The sequence below is a fragment of the Diplotaxodon limnothrissa genome, linkage group LG8 (genome assembly GCF_057381915.1).
Source record: "Diplotaxodon limnothrissa isolate DT_005_m linkage group LG8, D_limnothrissa_male_GT1.1, whole genome shotgun sequence".
In the NCBI taxonomy this organism is placed as follows: domain Eukaryota; kingdom Metazoa; phylum Chordata; class Actinopteri; order Cichliformes; family Cichlidae; genus Diplotaxodon; species Diplotaxodon limnothrissa.
The window spans coordinates 7,219,229-7,241,246 of record NC_140603.1 but is presented as its reverse complement, the minus strand read 5'-3'; the positions used below and the strand labels follow the sequence as shown (position 1 = coordinate 7,241,246).

Here is a 22,018-nt window from a genome sequence, read left to right as displayed (position 1 = left end):
AAACCATAATCTGCACTTTAAACCTCCCTCAGGAGTCGCACCGACAGCTCAGATTCAGAACGCAGAGTCTTCTCCAGCCTCTAATACCAAAGGTTTAATGAGTGAGAGCCAATTTAGGAAGTCAGCTTGTGATTGAGGACAAAGTATAAAGTTAATCGCAAAGCTGTGCACGGTATATTTACATCAGTCTAATTGCAGGCCATCATGGATGATTATACGACAACATCATGACTGGGATCGCAGGGTGAGGTTCTGATAAACAACCGGAAAACAAGGAAGACATTTACTTTTGCATATTTCAGATATTTAGTTAGGCAAGTTAAAGGACTGCACCCACCTTCCAAGTATGAAAGGTTATGAAAAACTATGTGCAGCTTTTAAAAATAACTCAATGGGACGTGCTGCTGCTTTAAAATTCAGAGCCTGCTGATTCTTGCCAGCTTTAACCCACTACAGTACCTCATAATCACATAAATGTCTTGACACTCCCCTTTCTAGAGAAGTCAGATGAGGAGTGTGAGGTTAGAGTGAGCATAACCTCACCTGGAACGCAGATGCTTCGCCCTGAAAGATAGAAACTGTTTGAATGTGTTGGCGGCATCTGCACGAAAGCCAGAGAGAGTCTTCAGTCCAGATTCAGGCCAATGTGTGCAGTCAATAAGAGCTTGTTCCTGGATAACCACGGAGCGTCCTTTCAAAGCACAAAGACGTAACGCTCTCCTAGAAGCAGCCATATGTGAAATGACAGAGGACTGAGTGATCACAGTTTGCGCAAATGACGAGAAACCAAGTGAAAAGGCAACATCTCATCCATTTATTCACCTTCTTATCAATACATACGTACAAGAGTAAAAAAAAACAAAAAAACAAACATCTCAGCTCAGAGTCATTCACTGTGCTACAGAAGAACGATTACAATCGAGTGCTACAGCAGGCATGAAAATACTGTACCACAACTATGTATAGAAAAATAAACTTCAGACATTTTAACTACATCTGTTCTGTGAGGGACCCTTTTACAGTTTCAACAATTTCCTGTCTTAAATAAACAAATGTTGCCATCAGATAAAGAAAAAGAAAAAAGCACAATGACATAGTCGCTTGTTTAGAAAGATCTGCATGCATCAGATTTACAGAGGAGTATTGTCCCCGCGGTCAGTTTGGCTTTGTGATGCCATAATTGCAGATACAATCCCAGAGATAGAAGGCAGTTTTTAGTCTTTGTGAGTCCACGAGGAGCAGAAAGAATTTGTGGGCTGGTTCTGAAAATGTGTCCATCACTTTTCACACATATAACGGCTGCAGCACAATACAGGCCGTCGGTCACGCTGCAGCCCGTTCATCATCCTCACTGCTTTGCTTTCTTTAAGATGGTACCCACTGCGGAGATGACGGTGGTCTTGGTACCGCTTGCTGTTGTTGTCACAGAGACGACGGCGGGCAGCGTGGCTGTGGTTGTGATGAGGGTGGGCTGGGCCAGGGTCACAGGGAGTGCAGAGTCCCACTTACTTTTCCTCTTCTGGGCATCTGTGACATAGTAAACACAGGGGAGGAGTCAGTAAGAGCAGGTCTGTGTTTTCTGGATTAACCGATTGGCAGGATGCATCATTCATCTCATTTTTGTGACCGCCTGCTAGCAACAAAGCGTTTAAAAATGATATTAATTTTAAAATTGTTTATTTGCTACTGTGTCTGTTATCTGTAACAATGGCTTACCAAACAAAAAAAGCCTGAAAAAGCACAAAGAAAAAGAAGAGCCAGCTTCTTGGAAGCAAAATAGAAACAAATAAGAAGTGGCTTAAGATTTTTGGACTGTACCTCACTAACCCAATAGCCTCATTTGTTCGTGTACACCTGAGGTCCAATCTGATCACACTACTACTGGAGCAGCTGAAGCTAGCAGATGTTGCAGTGCTTTACCTGTGGATGTAGTTGTGGTGTTGCTGGTGGTGGAGGCTGCTGTGCTGGAGGGGTTGGTGCCCTTCTTAGTCCCCGTGACAAACTCAATCTGGAAAAAAACAACAACACACACACACACATATTAAAACACTGGTTTAAATTGTTTGATTTATTATTGTTTAAAAAAACAACTTGACCGCAGTCACTGAAAAGCTCAACTTAAGAATCTACAGCAGAGGTTACAATAATATGTAAGCGAAGCATTTTGCACAACTACAAATACTGTGAACAGCTCTGATGTCTCTTAGCTTGAATACTGTAGCTACATAACAGTGAGTTCATTTCACATCAGGCAGAATAGCTGCTGTGCTCTACATGTTCATTCAAGTCCAGCTCAGTGCAACAGCAGGAATGATGCTGCTGATGGCAGCAGGTATCACTATGTTTTTAAACAACATTGTCCTTGGAAACTCCCATCACCCCCAGCATTTAGCTGTCTGAAATGATGCCCAGCATAAAGTCAAAAGAATCCATAGCAAAGAAAGACATACTGGGGGGGTGGGGGGAGCAGTTGGTTTTTATGTAGCAACCCAGAATGGGTGAAGCCGACAAGTACATCTGCCCTGGGCTGGGCCCGAGCTGCTGTTACGAGAGCTCAACTTGGCAACATTGATTTCTGTGTGTCAGATGGAGGTAAAGTAGAAATGAAGTACAGCTGGTGGAGACTTGCCCCTGATGCAGACTGACAGAGTAATCCACTCTTCTTTGTCGTTAGGCTCACCTTGGTCCGTTCCTTCTTGGCTTTCTCCAGTTTGTCCATCTCCACCTTCTGAGCTTTGGCTGGAGGATTAAAAGCAATTATGAGCGCTGATATGAAATCACAAAGAACAAGTAAGCGAAAATAAAAAGACTTACCGAGAGCTTCATAGTAAGAGTCTTCCGACCAGGCATGAGGATCGAACATATCTTTTGGGTAGTTGGTTCCCAGTTCATCTATGGCGCAGAACTGAATGAGCTTCTCGTAAATACTGAAAACAAAGAGGAGCTTCATAAGAGTCAAACAGTACATCTGCTGTCACGTGTAGCTGACAGCCCATGTGTGCGTTTGACGGTGTGGGTGCATTCTCCAGCTGAGCTGCATACCTTGGGTTTCTAAATTCCTTCTTTTGCTGGATATGGGCGTTTGTGTCAAAATCTCCATGGAGCTTCCTCTCATACAGCTTGTGAATCTTCTCCTGTTACAAAACAAACAAACTGGTGAAGGAAGAGAACACACACGCCGCTGTTACAATTCACTTCACTTGTGTCACAATGCAGTGTCACTTAGGAAATAAACAACATGTTTATACCAGGAATGGAGTTACTGTAGATGAGTTTCCTGAATTTGCGGAGAAATATTTCACATCCACGTTCAACTAAACCACATAGAGCTGGCACATGTACCCAGATCCACAGTGATGCATGAGGTCTTAATATAGAAAAAGAAGAAATAAGAGGATAGTGCTCTTGTTCATCCATAGAGGTATCTCTATCATCACTACATGTCTAGGTCCACTGTTACTGTGTTAACAGCAACAAAACGAATTCCTGTGCTTCTAATATTAGTGTTTTCTAAAAAGCCATCCCTATTGGCTGGATAATTTGATGTAAACAACTACAAAAAATTATTTTTGAAGACGCACTTTCTGACCTTCCTCAAGTAAACTCTTTAAATGTGCACAATAAATCCCCGACTTAATTAAAATATCTTGTGTGGATTCTTGAGATTAACAAGCACACTAATATTAAACATATCTGGACTATAATGAATTATATTTACTTTCAAGGTTCAATAAGCATCCCTCTGCCACATGTAAAACCACAAATAGGATGTCAATAAACAGTGAAATAAACAAGGTTAATGGCTGAAGGCAAGCAGCGAGCATGTCGCGAATAGATCAGCACCAAAATATGCAGTTTGTTCCAGGATGAGTCCATCCCTATAAACTCCCACAGAAAATGCAAAAACAAACATGCTCACAGCATTGTCACTATGAACACTCTGCACCCTTAAAGTAACTGTATGCCCCACTTAAATTGTAATTACAAGTTATGCATTTGTTAGAGAGCAACCCTTAGGTGTTGTACCACTTTGGTTGGACAAATGACATTAGAAGCTTCATTTATGCTTCTGCACTGATGCATGTAGATCCTATGAGATAACCTATACAAGTATAGCTGACGACTGTCAGCATTTAAGCACTCACTGGCAGTGATGTTATTTCTCTTTTTATTAAAGAAGTAGCCAAAAATGCACAAGAGGAAACTGTGAGTGACACTTGCTGCAGACTGTCTACACCATGTTGTCACATTTTAACTTTTAAACTACAAAAGAAAACACATCTTTACAAGTCTTCCAATTTGACACACTCTCTATAACAGGTACAATAGTCAAATATCTACTTTACACTGATGTAAAGCCCCAACAAACCTACTGGTGACTGATAAAACTATTGGAGCTGTTGCAAGTGTTTTTTTTTGTTGTTGTTTTTTTATTAGGCTAACACATGATAGTGATTCTGCTGCTCTGATTTGGACCAGTCTGGACACTTCCTGCCTCTCCCTCAGAAGGTTTCACTTGAATTTCCAGCAGCAAAATTTTGTCAAATGCAGACTTATAAAAAATAAAAACAGATATTGTGGTCAGCTTTTCCTAAAACACAAATCTTTTCCAGAGATATCCGAGTTTCAGACTGAGCTCAGTGAGTTGGCAGCCAGTGGATCGCTCTAATCTGCTCTAATCTCAAGGTCGCGGTATGATTGCAAAAGGCATTTGGAAACAGTTCACAAAGTGGCTACATTCCAGCGCTGGTGAATTGACAGGAAAAACAGAATATTTGCGAAATCCAATTAAGCCATACTGTGAGAGTACATGTGCTGCAGCTCCTCTGAGCCCAGAGGGCAGGGATATCCAGGCTGTTATGGTGAAGGTGAATCATTAGTTGTTCGTCTGATAGGTGGGGGAGTGTCAGCCCAGAGGGGATACTGCTGAGCTGTTCACTTACTAAGTCAGCTGTATGTCCTGACCTGCCTTTGCTCCTCAGAAGACAAACCTAACTGACTGAAGCTGGAAGCGCCGAAAATGCAAAGCAACGAAAAGAAATCAGCGGCGGTGATGCTGAGCAGACTGAGGATGACACTGTGTGCCGGTTTATTACAGGGGTGCGCCTCAGGATTTATGTCGCCACCAGAATGTATTTCTAACCCGAGAGGGAACAAGTGAAAGCTAAATGAGTCGCTTGGCGTCAACAGGAGGTTATTTTCAGTGCATAAATATCCCATATGTTTCGTGTGTGGATGAGGCAGCTTCGAACCTTTAGCGTTTCAAGTCTTGGTTTCTAAATCTGATCTTATGCCAAGGCTGTGAGCGCAGACTGTTTTCTCCCCCCATGGAACCAATTTCTTCTTTTTTAAGCTAATGACAAGTTCTTTTAGGAGGATGAATTTACTACCTGGAAAGTAGTTATCCAGCACATAAACAAGTCTACAAAACCCCAGATTATTCAATCAAGCCCTTATAAAACCCCAAACCCCAGCTTTAACCACACCCTCCCCCCCCAATCTGATTAGCAGGCATAACTGTGGCCTAAGTGGTGTTACTCAAGCTGCTTGCATGATACAACAGCATTAAAGCGTGTGCTGCAAGTGAAATGTATGTGGTTAAGAGAACGTTTAGCAGTGGTGTTGGGTACCTGTAGATGGCTGGAGCAGCGTCCGGGGGGTTCGGAGGGGATCTTGATCTCGTCAGGTGACATGTTTCTAACCTTTTCTGAAAACAGAGCTGGAAGGAAAGAAAAATAAACATAAGCCTAATGTGCTTTCACCTCTGTGGCTTTTCCCTGCGTGTCTTTACATGCAGGATTAGCTACGTTAGACGGCTAAAATGTAGAAGTACATCCACCAAATGAGAAATTGGAGAGGTGGTGGTGGAATACGGACATGAATTGGAGAAGAAACTCGATTAATGTGCATCAAAGTATTACTGGAGAATTCCTGAGCACCCTTGTGTTCATCTTACTCCTAAGTGTGTGCCAGTAAGTTTTACAGGGCAGTGTGGTATGAAGAGAGCATGTCCCAGGCAGGGAGTGGCTGCTGTTGGGGCTTGTATAGAGAAGGCAGACTCCTTTCGTCTCCTTTGTTTTGCTCGACTTGTCTCCCTCTGCTCTCTCTGACTGCAGGCCAGGCATTCTTCTGTGTCACTAACTCTTAATCACACAGACACAGTCATTTAGAGCTGTCAGTACTTCGGTGAGTAGATGCTGCAAGTGTGCATGTATGTGCAGATGGAGGAACTCGTGTCTGCTGAAGCTCTATGAAGAACACTGACAAGTAAGAACCTGACTGGACATGAAAAGACCAAAAAGAACGTGCTTACTGTGTCTTGTTTCACACTTTAGCTTACAGAGCAGAGCAAAATCCCATCATCACATACGCACAACCCAATTACTTTTATTCTTATATTTAATGTTTTTATTCAATTCAAAAGAAAACATCCCACCCAGCTTTCAATCAGGGAACATAAGGGAAAAAATCCCGTTAGACCCAAAGTCATTTATCAGAGTATATATTCAAATTCCTGACACAAGACCAAAAACCAAACCTGAGCTCCCCTTCAGGTGTTACAGGATTAAAAATAGACAATTCTCTTAGCAAGCCATCATTTAAAATGGACTTAGGCAAAGTGGAAAACCTGTGTTTGGAAATAATGGAGACTGCTCTATGTGAGCAGAAACATTACTGCAACACAGTTAAGCAACATGTGCCAGAGCTGAACTCTGCTCGTGTGCAGACACGATGCTAATCATTTTCTATCTTCATCAGCCTGCTGATCATGATCATATGGGTCCACAGAGGCGCACATGTCTATACTGTTTTGGTGCACCGATTGCCCGCATGTCAGAAGACTAAGAGGCGGAGCACCTCTCTTTCCCTTTTGTTGGATAACTGATATGGTTATAGTTAACCTCCCCCGTTGGAGTAAAGGAGGGGCAGGGCGTTCCCTCTGTTGGCTAGACACAAAAGTAAAGCTGAGCATGCATGTGCATAGGTTCATACGCATGCCTAAGATGTGAACTAGTTTAGAGATATATAGAGATATACAGAGATATTCAGTTACGTGAACATGAACTGGTCTTGTGTAAATAGTCTGTGGCACTAAACCTCAGTTATTAGAGACAGAAAACTTCTGTAGCACCAAACAATAAAAACCTGACAAGGCAAGTCCGATGACTCAGAGGCATTAGGTGGTAGCTTGGTATTTTACAAAACTCTCTCTACACAAAGACTTGCAAACACTGTCTAACAGTGCTGCTGCAACAAGGTTTAACAGTGTGGAAGCCTGCTAATCCACTTAAAACAACCTGAGATTTACTTCACAATTTTGTGCCCTTGTACAAACTCTAAACACTAAAGTGCGTCGGATGGTAGTAGCAGTGTGAGTGTGAATAAATCACAGCCTGTGTAATAAATACAAAAATAAATAAATCCCTGCTAATTATTCAGCTCAGCATGGGAAGGAATATTCTCAAACAACAGGAAGAATCTGAGAGTAATAAACAGACAGAGAAAAGATTATATTCTGTTTCTAAATCACCATCTGTCTTCCTAAAAACAGACAGAAAGTCAAAGTCTGTGCCCTGGGGGTTTTTTCTGGGAAAGGCAGACAATGTCCGTCCCTTCAGTAAACAGACAAAGAGCCATCTTCAGCTTGCTGACAGAAGGCTTTTAGCCAGATGCTCTGTGACATTTACTGACAGACAAGACGGAGGAGCCGAGCTCCACTGCAGGAATGCCAAGGGTCCGGGCTCAGGTTATGAGTCACACTGACACTACAGTACACTCGTGGCAATAGCAACTGCTTTGAAAGCTTTAAAATCGCGCTAGTGCATCTCCTTTTCCTCTGGGACTTGTTTTTATGCCTGAGCCAGGCTAGAAGTTTGGAAGAGGTGACGGTAGCGGGAAATTATTTGTGAGCAGAGGCCATTCCTCTCGTGGAGAGTGATGGCAGATATTACACAGTGAGATGTGCTGACACCTTTTAAAATGATTTTCATCCATTTTATAAACAAATATGTTACACAACTCTTCTCACACTCGTTTTCTGCGAGACATTCTTTCAAAATAAAACATTTAATCCATGAGAAATCACATAATTTTAATTGTAATTATGAGTTGTCTACCCTCGTGGCAATGCATTACCACATGTCGAATGGGTGTCGCACTGCCTAATCTGTGCCATCATCCGCATCCAGCTGGGGGCTGCATTAACCAACAGCAGAGAGAGACGGTCAGTGCCAGAGGTTTACAGTCTAAGAGGTTGGTGTATAAAACGCCACTCCCTGTATCACTCATATCCTGCCTGATTTGATGTTTCCTTACACACCTGTACAGATCAGTCATTACTCACTAACCACTGCCAGGTCCTTGTTAGTCCTTCATTTATTAGTCAGTGGACAAAGAGGCTTGAATAAGTCAACTAGGTCTAGGTAGTGATTCATACACCTACTGTACCAACACCCAGCTGGCATTGCTAAAAAATCTGATTCTTTCACATATTTTTGAAAGAAATTCAACAAATGTATTATTATCCTTTTAAGCAAATAATTACAGCCATGTCTGAGGCACTCAGCTTTGAGTGCTATTAGGTTCTACAAAGGATAAGTCAGAATATATACTGTACTTTTTCCAAAAGGTGTAATTTTCTACAACAATTGTTTTGGTTTTTTTTAAATATATTTAAATATATATTAACTGTATTTCTCTACAAAGTTTGGCTAATGTACTGGAGTATAATTATAGCCATCCACATTTCACTGCAATGAATGCCTCCTGGTCTTGTCTGCATCTTTACATTCATTCATTCATCTTTACAGTCAGTTACATAGTTACGAGTTCAAAGGTGGCCGCTGATGTCGCTGCAAAGTCTCAGAGCCATCTTGGATACAACTTTTGTTTTTTCAATAGGAAGAGGGCCATGTGACACATCAAACTTATTGGTACTGTCACAAGAAAAGGAATGGTGTGCTTGGTTTCAATGTAACTTTATTCTTTCATGAGTTATTTACAAGTTTCTCTTTGTTCACAGCCATTAACATGTCGAACCCATCACTTTTGTTGTTCCAACAGTCTTGGAGGGATCCATCCAATGTGGGTTAGTGTCAGACCAATAGTGGTGGTTTTGTTTGTTAACTTCACCATTCACATAAAAGTTTGCCTCATCACTGAACAAAATCTTCTGCGTGAACTGAGGGTCCTGTTCCAATTTTTGTTTTGCCCATTCTGCAAATTCTGTGCGCCGATCTGGGTCATCCTCGTTGAGATGCTGCAGTAGCTGGAGTTTCTAAGGGTGCCATTTGTGAGTAGCTAATATCCGCCGAAGGGATGTTCGACTAATGCCAGTCTCCAGTGACATGCGGCGAGTGCTACGCTGTGGGCTCTTGCTGAATGAAGCTAGGACAGCCACTGATGTTTCTTCATTAGTGACAGTTTTCTTGCGTCCACATTTTGGCAAATCCAACACTGAACCAGTTTCACGAAACTTAGCGAGCAGTTTGCTAACTGTAGCATGGGAGATGGGTGGTCTCGTAGGGTGTCTTGCATTGAAATCTGCTGCAATGACCCGGTTACTGCGTTCACCAGATATCAACACAATTTCGATCCGCTCCTCACATGTTAACCTCTTCGACATGTTAATGGCTGTGAACAAAGAGAAACTTGTAAATAACTCATGAAAGAATAAAGTTACGTTGAAACCAAGCACACCATTGTTTTTCTTGTGACAGTACCAATAAGTTAGATGTGTCACATGGCCCTCTTCCTATTGAAAAAACAAAAGTTGTATCCAAGATGGCCAACTTCTAAATGGCCACCATGGTCACCACCCATCTTGAGGAGCTTTCCCCCTCACATATACTAATGTGCCACAAACAGGACTTTAATATCACCAACCATTCCCATGTTATTACGGTGTATCCATATAAATGGCCCACCCTGTATATACAGTGGAACCCTGACTTACGAATACCCCGTTTCACGAAAAATTCAAGTTACGAAGGCACTGAACGGCAATATTTCTGCCCGTGTTACGGCAAAATGCCCGAGTAACGAAACCGCTGGCTCTGATTGGCTCAGCCAAGCCTACAATGCCCACAATGCCTTCCGAATCATGTGACAACCCCTTGGCTTCCGTACTTGCGCTTCGCTGTTCCACTTGAACGACGCATTGTGGTTCTAGTTAGCAATTAGCCTATCAATCAGCATCGCCTCACTCAAAACGTGCAATGGGTGCTTCGACTTACGAAAATTTGCGACTTACGAAAGACCCTTGGGAAGAAATTAATTTTTAAGTCGGGTTCCACTAAAATAAAAAAAAATAAAAAAATATATATATATATATATATTTTTTTTTTATTTTTTATTTTTTTTATTTTTTTAAATATTAAATCAAGTCCATTTTAAGAGCTTGTGGACAACAGTGGGGAATATATCACAGGCTTGGGCTAATACTTCTGTGTAGGGTCAGTTTATTGTTCAAAGTTAAAGATTGAGCACAAGGATTACTTTAATCCTTTAATTGCCGCTCTATATTCTGCGTGAGCACGTGCGAGTTCATGCGTATACTCACCAACTAGCTCCTTGGGGTCCTTTTTTTCTGCTTCTGAGATCTAGAAATCACAAGAAAAGGGGTGAGAGTGGGAGGGCAGAAAAATGAAAAAACAGGGGACATTTAGGCCTCTTTTTATCATTAGTGCTCGATGGTGGGAAATAAACGCAGCATCAGTCATAGATATTATGAGACCATGATTCCTGCTAGGGTTTAGTTGGTGAGATGAATGATCTAATCAAAGGTGTTAGATAATTAGATAACTCTTTATTGTCATTGCACAGTCATACATAGTACAATGGTACAATGAAATTGGAAAACTGTACAGGTGAAAAAGAGAGAGCTAAAGACAAAAGCTCATTCTCTGTATACCTGAAACCTAAAAATCACAGAACCCAGAAGCAGACTTCACACACTACAGAGCAGTTTCTTAGCAGTAACAGAAGCCTGAACTGTAAATCTTAGAGAAGATTCCAGAGAACGACTTGGCTCAGCAGGAGGAGGAGTCTTGTACAGCCCTTAAAATATGCCGCCTATTGTGCCAGCATTGTGGGCATAACACAGGTTCAGCACAAAAGAACAGCGCTGTTATTCACAGGAATCATGCCGTCACCTAGCAACTGCACGGGCACATCAAAGAACTGTCCTGAAGTGGGCCAAATCACAAGGTGGTGGTGGAGGAGGGAGGACGGCAGAAAGACATGTAAATACAGCAAAGAACCCCAGCAAAAAAAAATTAGACTATTTGATACAGAGCTTAAAATTAAACGAATTAATTTAAAAAACAAACAAACAAACAAAAAACAAAAAAACACTCATCACTTCACTGATCCTCCAGTTGGCACGGCTTCCCCTTTTAGCTCGCCCTCACAGTAAGGTCACAGTAAGCAGCTTTTGAGGACTTTTGTACAGAGAATATAAATTTAGCCGTCTCACAAGGCCACACCAAAAATATTACCACCCTTTCAGATCAACAACAGGCCCTTCTAATTTCAGCTAACTGTGCACATCGTCAAGCCATCTGTCTAGCATGAGTAAACACGGACTTGTAACCACACATATACCAAAAGATTATTCACTGGAGGGACGCTGATCACGTATCTACTCATTTAAGTTTTAATTACTGGAAACAGTGTAATAAAGGCCAATGCTACATTATTATAATAACAGAATATGGTGTTGAATACACCATAAGGGGGTTACTTCTAATTCTACATTTTCTTCTTTCTTGATGGGATTTCTGTGAGACAGCTGTATGAAATATCAGCTGTTAGCGTTTTGTATACATCCAGCAAACTGGGAAAAAACGATTTAAGACTGACCGGATTGCTTTAATTGTATCAGCTGTATAAACAAAGCGTTAAAAGGAGCACTCCACTGAACATGAGGTTCAGTCTGTTTCTCACCAGGAACAGTTCTGTGTGTGGAAGATCCACAGAAAATGGTATCCAAGTGGATTTGAACTCAGGCCTCTGCAGCAGCAGCATTTTAGCATGTGGGCTGCCCTCTTATAACAGACTCATTCAGCACTGCTACAATAGCAGGAATATTATTACTATTATTATTATTATTACTACTATTTTGTTTCCCTCTCCTTTGGGCTGCTCCCTTGAGAAGATGAAACAGTGGATCATCTGCCTCCATCTCATCCTATTACCAGCATCCTTTTTGTGTCACATAACTTTCTTTCACTACATTCATGAATGATCTCTGTGGTTCTTTTTTCAGCGTCACTGTGTCCAAACCACACAGCTCACCATCTCAAACCTTCCCCATTACTCTTGCTGTTATTCTTCTGTCCAAAATATTCCTCTTCTCTTGAGTGTACCTCCAGCTCTCTTAAACCTGCTCATCTGTCATCTTTCTTGCTCATACATGTCGTGCACCACCCTCACTTCCCTTCCACTTTTACATGCAGTATCACAGTTTCTCTCTTCAAACACCACCATTTAGACCTACAAAGACAGTGAGGCTCCTTCTGATCTGTACTCTTAACACTCTCAGAAGGAAACATTGCATCTGCAGTGCAAAAAAGCCATAATGCTGCTGACTGATTGTCACGTCTCTCCTTAATCTAGCTTCAACAACTCCTGGTATGGTTCATTATCTTCAGAGCGTTTTTCTGGGCCAACCTCTTTTCGACCCTTCGTATCTGGCCTCACCTCCTCCTTGCTAATCCTCTGCACACCTTGATTCACTAACTGTCCTCCATCTGCTCTCTCATTTTTTTCATTCATGAGATCCTCAAAGTACTCTTTTCACCTTCTCAATACACTCTCTTCTTTTGTTTATGACATTTCCATCGGTATCCTTGATCACCCTAACCTGCTGCACATCCTTTCTAGCCAAGTGCTTTTCTCCTTCCTTAGTGTTCAAGCTCCAGGATCATTAGCCTCGAAGGAACACTTAACACCTTAGTGCTACTTGTTAGCATGTTAAACTGGGAAAAACGAAACACTGGAGAGAATTGCCTGGATTTATAAAACCACATAGATTTTGGGTAACAGAATGAGAATTATAGTCGAGATAGTGGTTAAAAAATGTGTAAATGAAATAAATTGGTCACACCACATAAAAACAAAACTGACTTTTTCACCAGATGGTACTAGAAGGTGAGGATCCCAAAACATCTGCTTATGCAAACTACACTGCTGCTAGATTTCACCGCAGAATTTCTAGCAAAACCAAAACGAGTAGTATCCTATTGCTTTATAACAATATCTTAGTGATGGTAACAAAAGCAAGAAAACACATCGAGGCTTTAAACTCTCTCTCCCAACGTAGCCAAAATTACACGACAACCTCTGTTTTTAATGCAACTGCTCACAAAAGGTATTTGCAGCAGGTTTAAATAACACTACTAAACACATGGGCACGTTTCCAAAGTAGTTGGGATGCTTTGTAAAATAAAAACTGTCCTTTGCACACAGACATTCTCCAGATTATATGAATATACTTTAAATGATCAGATATTCATTGTAATCTCTCTGAAGGTTTATTCCATTTAAATCAAACTGGTTTTCTTCTGCCTTACCTCAGTTCACTTGTGCAGATGTGAACATGGTAATCATGCTAGTAAAACAAATCGACTGCACTGAGACCCTTTGGAGGAGGTGGTCTCAGTCTTCATTTATGGTGTGAATAGGATTCTTATGTTCTATAGTGAATAAAATACGGGTTAACGAGAGCTGCAAATTGTTTTTTGGTTTTTTTAATTTTCATTTTGCACCACATCCCAACAGAAGAAAGTGAAGTATTTCCCTACAAAGTACACAGAATATGTTTCATTAACTTTCCTGGAAATGTTTCTCTTCCATGGCAATAAAGCTCTACATGTTGATACACGCAGCACTGAGAAACCACATCATGAACCACAGTTATCATTACCATACTGCAATGTCCTTTCATTGCCATCACTTCATGATGTGGCATAACCAACAGGCAAAACTCACAAAATCCCCTCAGACAGCCATCACAGAAATGTTGTAAATCAAAGCCTCAGTCAAGCTATACATCCTCTGCCAAACAGTGCAGCAGGAAGCTGGCACACCGTCTGGCTCATACAGTTTGAAAACACATACAAAGGGTGTGGTTAGTATGGTGTGAAGGTCCAAGTAGTGTGCTTTACAGAATCAACACGGCTTGTTCGCCTCTTCACTTTAAGCCACACATGAAGATGCATCAGTGACTCATAGCGTACTTCAAATCCATGAACCCACAGCACCATCTAGTGAATATGCTCTATCGCTGCATGTTGTGGCCGCCATCGCTGTGCTTCAGGTTAGTCACAAAACAGAATGACAAACTAATCAGGCTTAATCACTAAATCTAATCAATCCCACAGTGTTCAAATACCTCAAAGTCATCTGCGTCCCTCCCCTCGTCAGATTCGTCCACTTCCTATAAAAACAAAAATGCAGAAGGTTAACACTGTAAGGGGCAAAAAGGAAAAGAGACCATAATGGGGAGCCGAGCAGCAGGACCAACAGCCAGCACTGGGCTGAAAACCTATTAGTCAACTATTTCATCTACAAGTGGGCCTTAAATAAAGCATTTCTGGGAGGTTGTAAGGCTGACTGTGATTTCTAGCAACTTAAGCAAGGCTCGCAAAATTTCAAAATCTCTGGTAGCCCTTTGAGCCGGCACTCTTCAGTTTTTGGTAGCCCAAAATAAATTTAGGTAGCCCGAATAAAAAAAAGAGAGCAATTTTTTTATGTTTTGTTTCCGTTACAATATTATACATTAAAGTATAATATTGTAACAGAAACAAAAATTAATCAAAAAATTGTTAAAATACAAATCACAACATTGTATAAAAATTACAATCATCAACTCAAATACTTGGTTCTCATTGAACAGAAATTTCTATGAACTTGTAAGAACTGTGTAGGACATGAATCAGTCTGTGTCAGATCCTGAATATGACATTTCCACTGGAGTCACGGGTCAGAGGTAAGTGGAACCAAGATCGAGGCCATTTGCTTTTTGAAGTTTGCAAAGACTGCTAAATTTTGCCAGTGGTAGTTCACTCTTTGCAACATAGCACGCTGTTCTAAACAGATTTTTCAGGACTTCTTCTTGTGCTTGGTTTATTTTTAGTATGTTTTTGCAATTGGTGTTTGTTCCGGGAAAGATACTGCAGACTGAGCAATAATGCATTTCTTGCATTTCTCATGGGTTCTGATGGGGTCTTTCTTAAAATTACTGGTCCCAGTAACAAAGGCGCTTGTCGACTCAGAAATCGAATGAAACTCACAACACACCTGGCAGAACATCATGTTATTTAGCTCGTCATATTCCAACAGAAATTCTTTTGTCCATGAAACCAAAAAAGCTGCGCTTTTTTTGTCTCATTGTCTGATTTGTCATAACTTTTCCGTTTTGTGGTCGGCTTTTCTTTGGCTGTCCCTTCTAGAGCAGGGCGATATGGCCAAAAATATTTATCACGATATATATTTGAAAATTTGCGATAACGATATAACCGACGATATAATTGATGCGAGACAAAATACAACTCCACAACATTACTAGTGCAAAAAGACAACCTTCCATTTATTTTCACTTAAACAAGAAGCTGGTTTTTATGTACATTAAAGCTTTATAAAAATGTAACAGTGCAAATGCAAATTCCTTGCTGAAAGTTTAACCAAAAGGCATTTCCAGTAGAAATGGGCTGACATATCCTGAGCATAACCATGTATAATATCCACTGAAGTTAAAAAGAGGTGCTTTGCAACATTAAACTGCAGTGTGCAGTACGTATTTTTCGGACCATAAGGTGCACAGGATTATAAGGCACATTAAAGGAAACAAAGCAGTCAGATAAATCAAACTTTATTAAACTCATTCTTCTTGCTTCCTCCACTTCTGTACCATTGATTCATTAATGTTGAATTCTCTGGCAGCTGCTCTATTCCCATGTTGTTGCAGTATATTAATAACTAACCTCGTATTGTGGATGGATTATCTCAGTTGTTCTCCTGACTGAAGTTTGGTCCGTTTACAGCATCCTGCCATGCGATTGCATTTGTCTCTAACCATGAAGAACCTTCACGTTAACTTTTATAAGTGGAAAAGTGTTAGTGTTCGTCCTCCAGCTTCACTGCTTATGTTATGCTAACATAGCTGTGTCGCTAGCGATCACATAGCACATCATTATATACCAGCTAGCCCAACTTCAGTAACCCTACAAACGTCACTGCTGTTTAGTTTCCTGTCTTCATTTATGTTGGAAGTGATAGCAGAGCTGTACGTTTGATTTTTTTCAGAAATCTCTCCGTCAGAACGTGCTATATCATGCTTAGGTAACTAGCGAAACTAGCGAGCTAACTTCCGCTAGCTTCCTGCTAACTTCTAACTCCGTTAAATGTAATAACTTTTGTTTTCATGGATGCCTGGAAGTTAAACTTTATAGTTACACCTGGTAAAGCAGCAATGCTGATCGTTTTATTAAAGATGAAAGAATTTAGACAGTTTTTAACTCTAAGTGATGCTGCAGTGTTGTTTGACCTGAAGTATACGGAGCTTAGGACCCAGATTACTCCCAGATTTAAGAGCATCTTAGTCCGACAAATACGACAATAACAACGGCCGCTTGCATGTTCTGCAAAAAAATGTGCTTTGTTGTGTATCTGACGGACAAACACCAAACCAGTTCCACATCACTGAAGTTGCACCATTTTTACAAACCAATTCTGGTTCATCTGTTTCACTCAACGACCGGCCATGTGCGTATGAAAACAAAGGCACTGCGCATGCGCGTTTTACTCCCATTCTATCGCGATATTTCATTTTCCTATCGTTGCCTAACATTATACCGGTATTATCGTGAACGGTATAATATGGCCCAGCCCTAGTCCCTTCTTCACCCTGACCTGTCTTATTTGGCTGAGCAGAACTAAAACACCAGCATAAATCCTGCTGCTTTTACACACGTACTTACATAACGGTCAGCGATTCTCTGCGCAATCAACCTCTCACATGTTTAAGCTTGCTGCGAGAGATTTCACTTGTCATGTCTGAATAGTAAGCTAATCACCGATAAGACGACGTCAGAGGAATTGGTGCGCAATTAATCGTCACTCACCAATCAGTGCTGAAGCTCTCTATACACCATTCACGCGGTCGCAAAGTGAAAGCAAAAAACAAGCGCAAATTCAAACGCGATTTCAATGTGTCACATATTGACAGTGGCTCACCGATGCCAATGACATAATTGCTCAGCTACATTTTCGAAAGAATGCAAAAGCATCGACATATATTTTCCTTCCTATGATAGCCCGACAGGCAGGGCAGAGATAGATTTTGGTAGCCTGACTGGAAAAATTTTGCAAGCCCTGTTAAGAGTGTGATACATGTGTGCCCAAAGAACACTTCAAAAATTTACAGTTTCATTTAAAGTTTGATGCAAATTAAAACATTTGCAAAGGTGGCTACAGCAATAGTATGGAGGGGAAAAAAAGTAAAGCACTAATACCCGCTCTCATAATAATGCTTGTATATGTTCTTGGCTCTGTATGGCTGCTCTGCACCCGCTCTCAGCCTAACAACATTGTCTATATTGTGACTTTGGTGAGCTAATGTAATCTGCACAAAGATGCCAGAGAAAACAAACAGCATTGTAATGGAGCACTTTAAGAATAAGCTCTAAAACTAACAAGTAACTAAAGCATAATTTATTGTCCCAAAAATGTGCCAGTCTGCGTTCTGGTTTGCTTTTGGACAGAGCACAGACGGAAGTTTTCACCCATCACAAACTTGCCACCGCAAAATCCCAAATACACGTCACTGGATGTGAATGTTGATTGGTTGACAAGTGAATAGGGAGGGGTGTGACAGCAGAGATTACCGGGAATAGGAGAAGCGTGGAAAAATCTAAGATTGTAAAAACAGTAAAAGTACAGACAGCGCCTGCAGTGGACACTTCATTGATTTTAAACACTGTTAATCTTCAGCTCTTTGTACATTAAAAGTTCGGTCTTTTCTGAAGCTTGCTGACAGACCAACAACAGGACAAGATAGCTCAAAGATCAGTTGTATTACAAGTTTCTTTTTTTAACCCTGGCTCCATCTGACCACAAACATTCTCTGCAGGCAGACAGGCTGTCAGTGACCACCCACAGATTGGATTCGTGCAATCCCAGGTCAAGCATAAAGCAAGCATGGATAAGACTACATATGTGGCATTCAACATCAAACAAAGGAGGAACCATGGTTTGTCTTAGCCAACCGTTAGCCTTTTGATGTTGAAGATTTTGTCATTGATTAGTGGTCTTTGATCAATGGTCATGAGAATTTGCATCTTAATGATCAATGAACTGATCTCCCAGTCCACTGCTCCTTCGGGCGTGCTAGTTTCAGTCATTATGCAAATGTACTGAAACCTGCAGTCAGCCAAGACTGAAGAAGTCACTTGGATAAGTGACGAAACGTTTCTCCCACTGAAAACGCTACATCCAGATAAACAGAATCAACTTTTGGGGGATGTTGAAGATTGCACTTATGCTTATAAGAAATCAAATAATGTGAACGTAAAACTAAAGAAAAGAGGGAAAAAAAAGTACTTTGGTGATGCTGATTTTGTAGTGGGGAGATCCTGATTATGATGCAGATCCAACCAAGCAATCAGCCTTCCAAACCCCTCTGTACTCAGTGAAGATTCAATGTCTCAAAACACACCACATACTCCGAGAGCACACAACACGTGAACTATTTTTCTGTCAGCTAGAGACATCAGTGGAATGGAACTGATTGATGAGTAAAAATAAAATCTAGAAAGCTCAGAATTCAAAACTGACCGAGTTGTTTTCTCTGCTGTCTTCATCTGCAGACTCTTTTTCTTCTGGGCCCACAGTTTGGTTCAGGTCATCCTCATCATAGCGATATACAAGGCTTCCTACACGCCCCCCTATTGATGCGAGATGGGGGGGGGGGGGGGGGGTCACAAAGACACAGAAGTAAAAGAAATCAATTAGGCAGCAAAATCATTCTTTTATTTCACACATAACTAATTTTGAGTGATATCATTCTAACTATTGAAACCTCAAAGTAAGCCAGCCTATGAGACAACAGGAAATAGCCAAAGAAAGAGTTCGTCCTCAGTTTTAAATTGTCTGTTCTAGCCCTCATTGCCTAGACTAAAGCTTAGCAACACTGGGACCTCACTAATGGTCACTATACTCTGAAAACTTTACCGACTCCCTAAATTGGCACTTACTCATGAATCCCTGCTCTGAAAGCTTCTGTGCCAACTAACAACCACATGTCATATTTCTCTCGCTCTCAAGAAATTTACTTTAAGCTTTAAAATTAGAAGAGCTCAGTGGACAAAAAGGTCCCCTTATACTGATGTATATTTTATCAATGGGTTATTAATGTAAAGCGGTTTTACTACTGGTGTAGTTGCTTCCAGTGGAGTACATTACGCACATCCATCTGTAGCTAATGACTACTTAATTTGAGATTAATCTGATAATTATTCTGTCCATTAACAAATTGAAATATGGGTTAGTAAAATTAGGATTACAATGATCTTATGTCACAAGTCATAATCCAGCAATCCAGAAACAAATCAGTATATTTGGTCCCTGTGTGCCAACAGACAGGCTTTGGCTCTTTAAGAAAGGACGATATGAGAAATAAACATAATAAGGCCAACATGAAAACTGCCAGTGGATCACAACTATGGGAAAATATACTGGGATATAGAGTTGTACATTTCCGGTAGCTTTATTTTGGAGTCGATTGCTACTGCGAAGGTGTACTCAAAAATCATATCCAAAATACGAAAACGGAAAGATTGCGTTAAATTACAAAGAGCAGAGGATGTGTCATAAAAAAAAAATCAAATGATCAATTTTGATGTTTGAAGAGCGTAGATCGATTGTTTGTTTACATCATTCAACACAAGCAGAACTGTATTACTGCATGCAGAAGACACATCGTCCACATTCAGAAGCACATCTCTGTGTAGTGACAGTTCTTATGATTTAAACAGGCAAAGGGACGGCAGTAAAAACTCCGGACCTGTGACAGCATCAAGTACGCTGGTGTTCCAATTGTACAAATCGCGAATCCGTGTTCGTGCTCTCGGCAAGTCCGGACTCGCGTACTTGAGAATTGAGTAAGGGCCTATCTCACCAGTGAACAAGGTTATCTCGGAGTCAAGAACACAACCCGGTATCCTGACACAAAACGCACCCTCCTCCGTTAACTAAAGACGCATGTTAATTTCCGTTTGGCAACAGTTTCTCTCAATAAAAAAACACCATCCAGCGAAATATGCGCATATTATGTTTTACGAACAAAACAACATGAACATGAAGATCGTCTAACTAGCTACATGCTAACGTTAGCTCCTACATGAAGTTCCGCAGTAAGGCTGGCGGACCTACAGCAAAGTATTTCATAGTCGTTAAACGTATGAAAGGAAGTTAAATACTTTTATATACCTGATTCTTCTTGTTCAGGGTCAGAGTCGGGCTCCGAATCATCTCCATAGACCGCTAAAGACGACAGCAGCGTACTCTTTTTACCGCTCGCCATTTCTGTGTAGTATCGCATAAACGGTGGGTCGCAGAATATTGACGTCATCAAAACGGTAACACACCGAAGGAACTGGTCTGCCACTGGGAAATGTAGTCATTTTGTTGGCCAGCGTTCATTCTTCTTCTGCTTCTTCTTCTTCTTCAGTCAAGTTTAACGGCAGCTTGCATCCAAAACTGTTGCATTACTGCCATCTCCTGGCTGTTAACCGTCCGTCACTCCTGAATCCTCAGATCCTCTTGATGAGACCAGTACTTCTCAAAAAACCACCACTTTCCCTTCACCATGACTTAACTTATTAACCACTTGTTCAAATGTAAGTTCCCTTCCACCACTCATTTCACCCCACATCACCCTCCTGTGACTTACATACTTCCTACAACTAAGGAGTACATGCTCAACTTTTAAAACCGCTCTTAAAACTCACCTCTTTTCATTGGCTTTTAGAAAGGTTTAATTTATTTGTTTTATATATTTTTATTTTATTTTTATCAGCGAGGTGTTATTACGAAATTGTGTTCTATTGTATTTTTATCTGTATTTACTGTACAGCACTTTGGTCAGCCTTGGTTGTTTTTAAATGTGCTCTATAAATAAACTTGACTTGACTTGACTTGACTTGACAACCGTCTCCATATCAGTGCACCCATCACACAACCCAGTCGGATGTTTCCCTATCCGAAAAAGAGTACCATTTAAAAAGCAGTGGCCCGTTCGTATTCGACTGATAACAACCTCCTCACGTCTCTGCAATCCGCTACTCCTCTTAGCTTCTATTGTGTTTTGCACCCTATATAAATGTCTCCCTTTTGTTTCATTATCCCATGCCATTTGCCATAAGTTCCGACTTTCTGCCCAAACTACACTTTTCCCTTCAGATTTTCACAATGGTAACTGTACATCTATGTCCAGCGTTCATTCTATTGTTGTACCAGGTATTTCTAGGTATTGTTTCACTTACAGGTATTGATTCTTTAAGTTCACTTTGCATTTTATTTTGAAGGTTAGTTTCTCACAGGGCTGTGTTTTTACTTCCCTCCACTGTTCTTTTACCTTCCTTCCTTAATACCTGGATTGAATTCATGTGTGTCTTATTATCCGTCAACCTGGTTCATGTGTAATCACACTGAAATCACATTGAAACAGTCAGTTTTTACTGTGTGAGCCTAAAAAGTTCACCAGATAAACATATGAATTTACACAAACATTTGTGTATCTTGACAGAATGGTTGTGGATCATTTCAAATCACAAATGCTAGTCAAACTTGGAATAAATTAGAAGAAAAAGTTTAATAGTTATTAGTGTAATAGGGTTATGATATTAGTGGCTATTTTTCTTACAACTGCAATATTTAAATATTTTCTTCTTGTAGTGAAAAGTACTTTGAGCGCTCAGAGTAGAAAATGCAGTCCATTCACCATTTTACAATTCTT

At 40.7% G+C, this 22,018-nt stretch overlaps 1 protein-coding gene across 1 annotated transcript; it reads right to left on the bottom strand.

Moving 5' to 3' along the window:
- Nucleotides 1-824: 824 nt before the first annotated feature.
- sap30bp (SAP30 binding protein) lies at nucleotides 825-20,632 on the bottom strand. The gene is made up of 10 exons (XM_085360384.1): nucleotides 20,491-20,632; nucleotides 18,838-18,947; nucleotides 14,396-14,440; nucleotides 10,562-10,601; nucleotides 5,631-5,719; nucleotides 3,043-3,134; nucleotides 2,815-2,927; nucleotides 2,681-2,739; nucleotides 1,921-2,008; nucleotides 825-1,527 (listed from the first exon to the last, which is right to left on the bottom strand). Exons 1-10 carry the CDS (start codon nucleotides 20,630-20,632, stop codon nucleotides 1,349-1,351), a joined length of 957 nt encoding a protein of 318 aa, XP_085216510.1. The 3' UTR covers nucleotides 825-1,348.
- Between the last annotated feature and the right edge of the window lie 1,386 nt (nucleotides 20,633-22,018).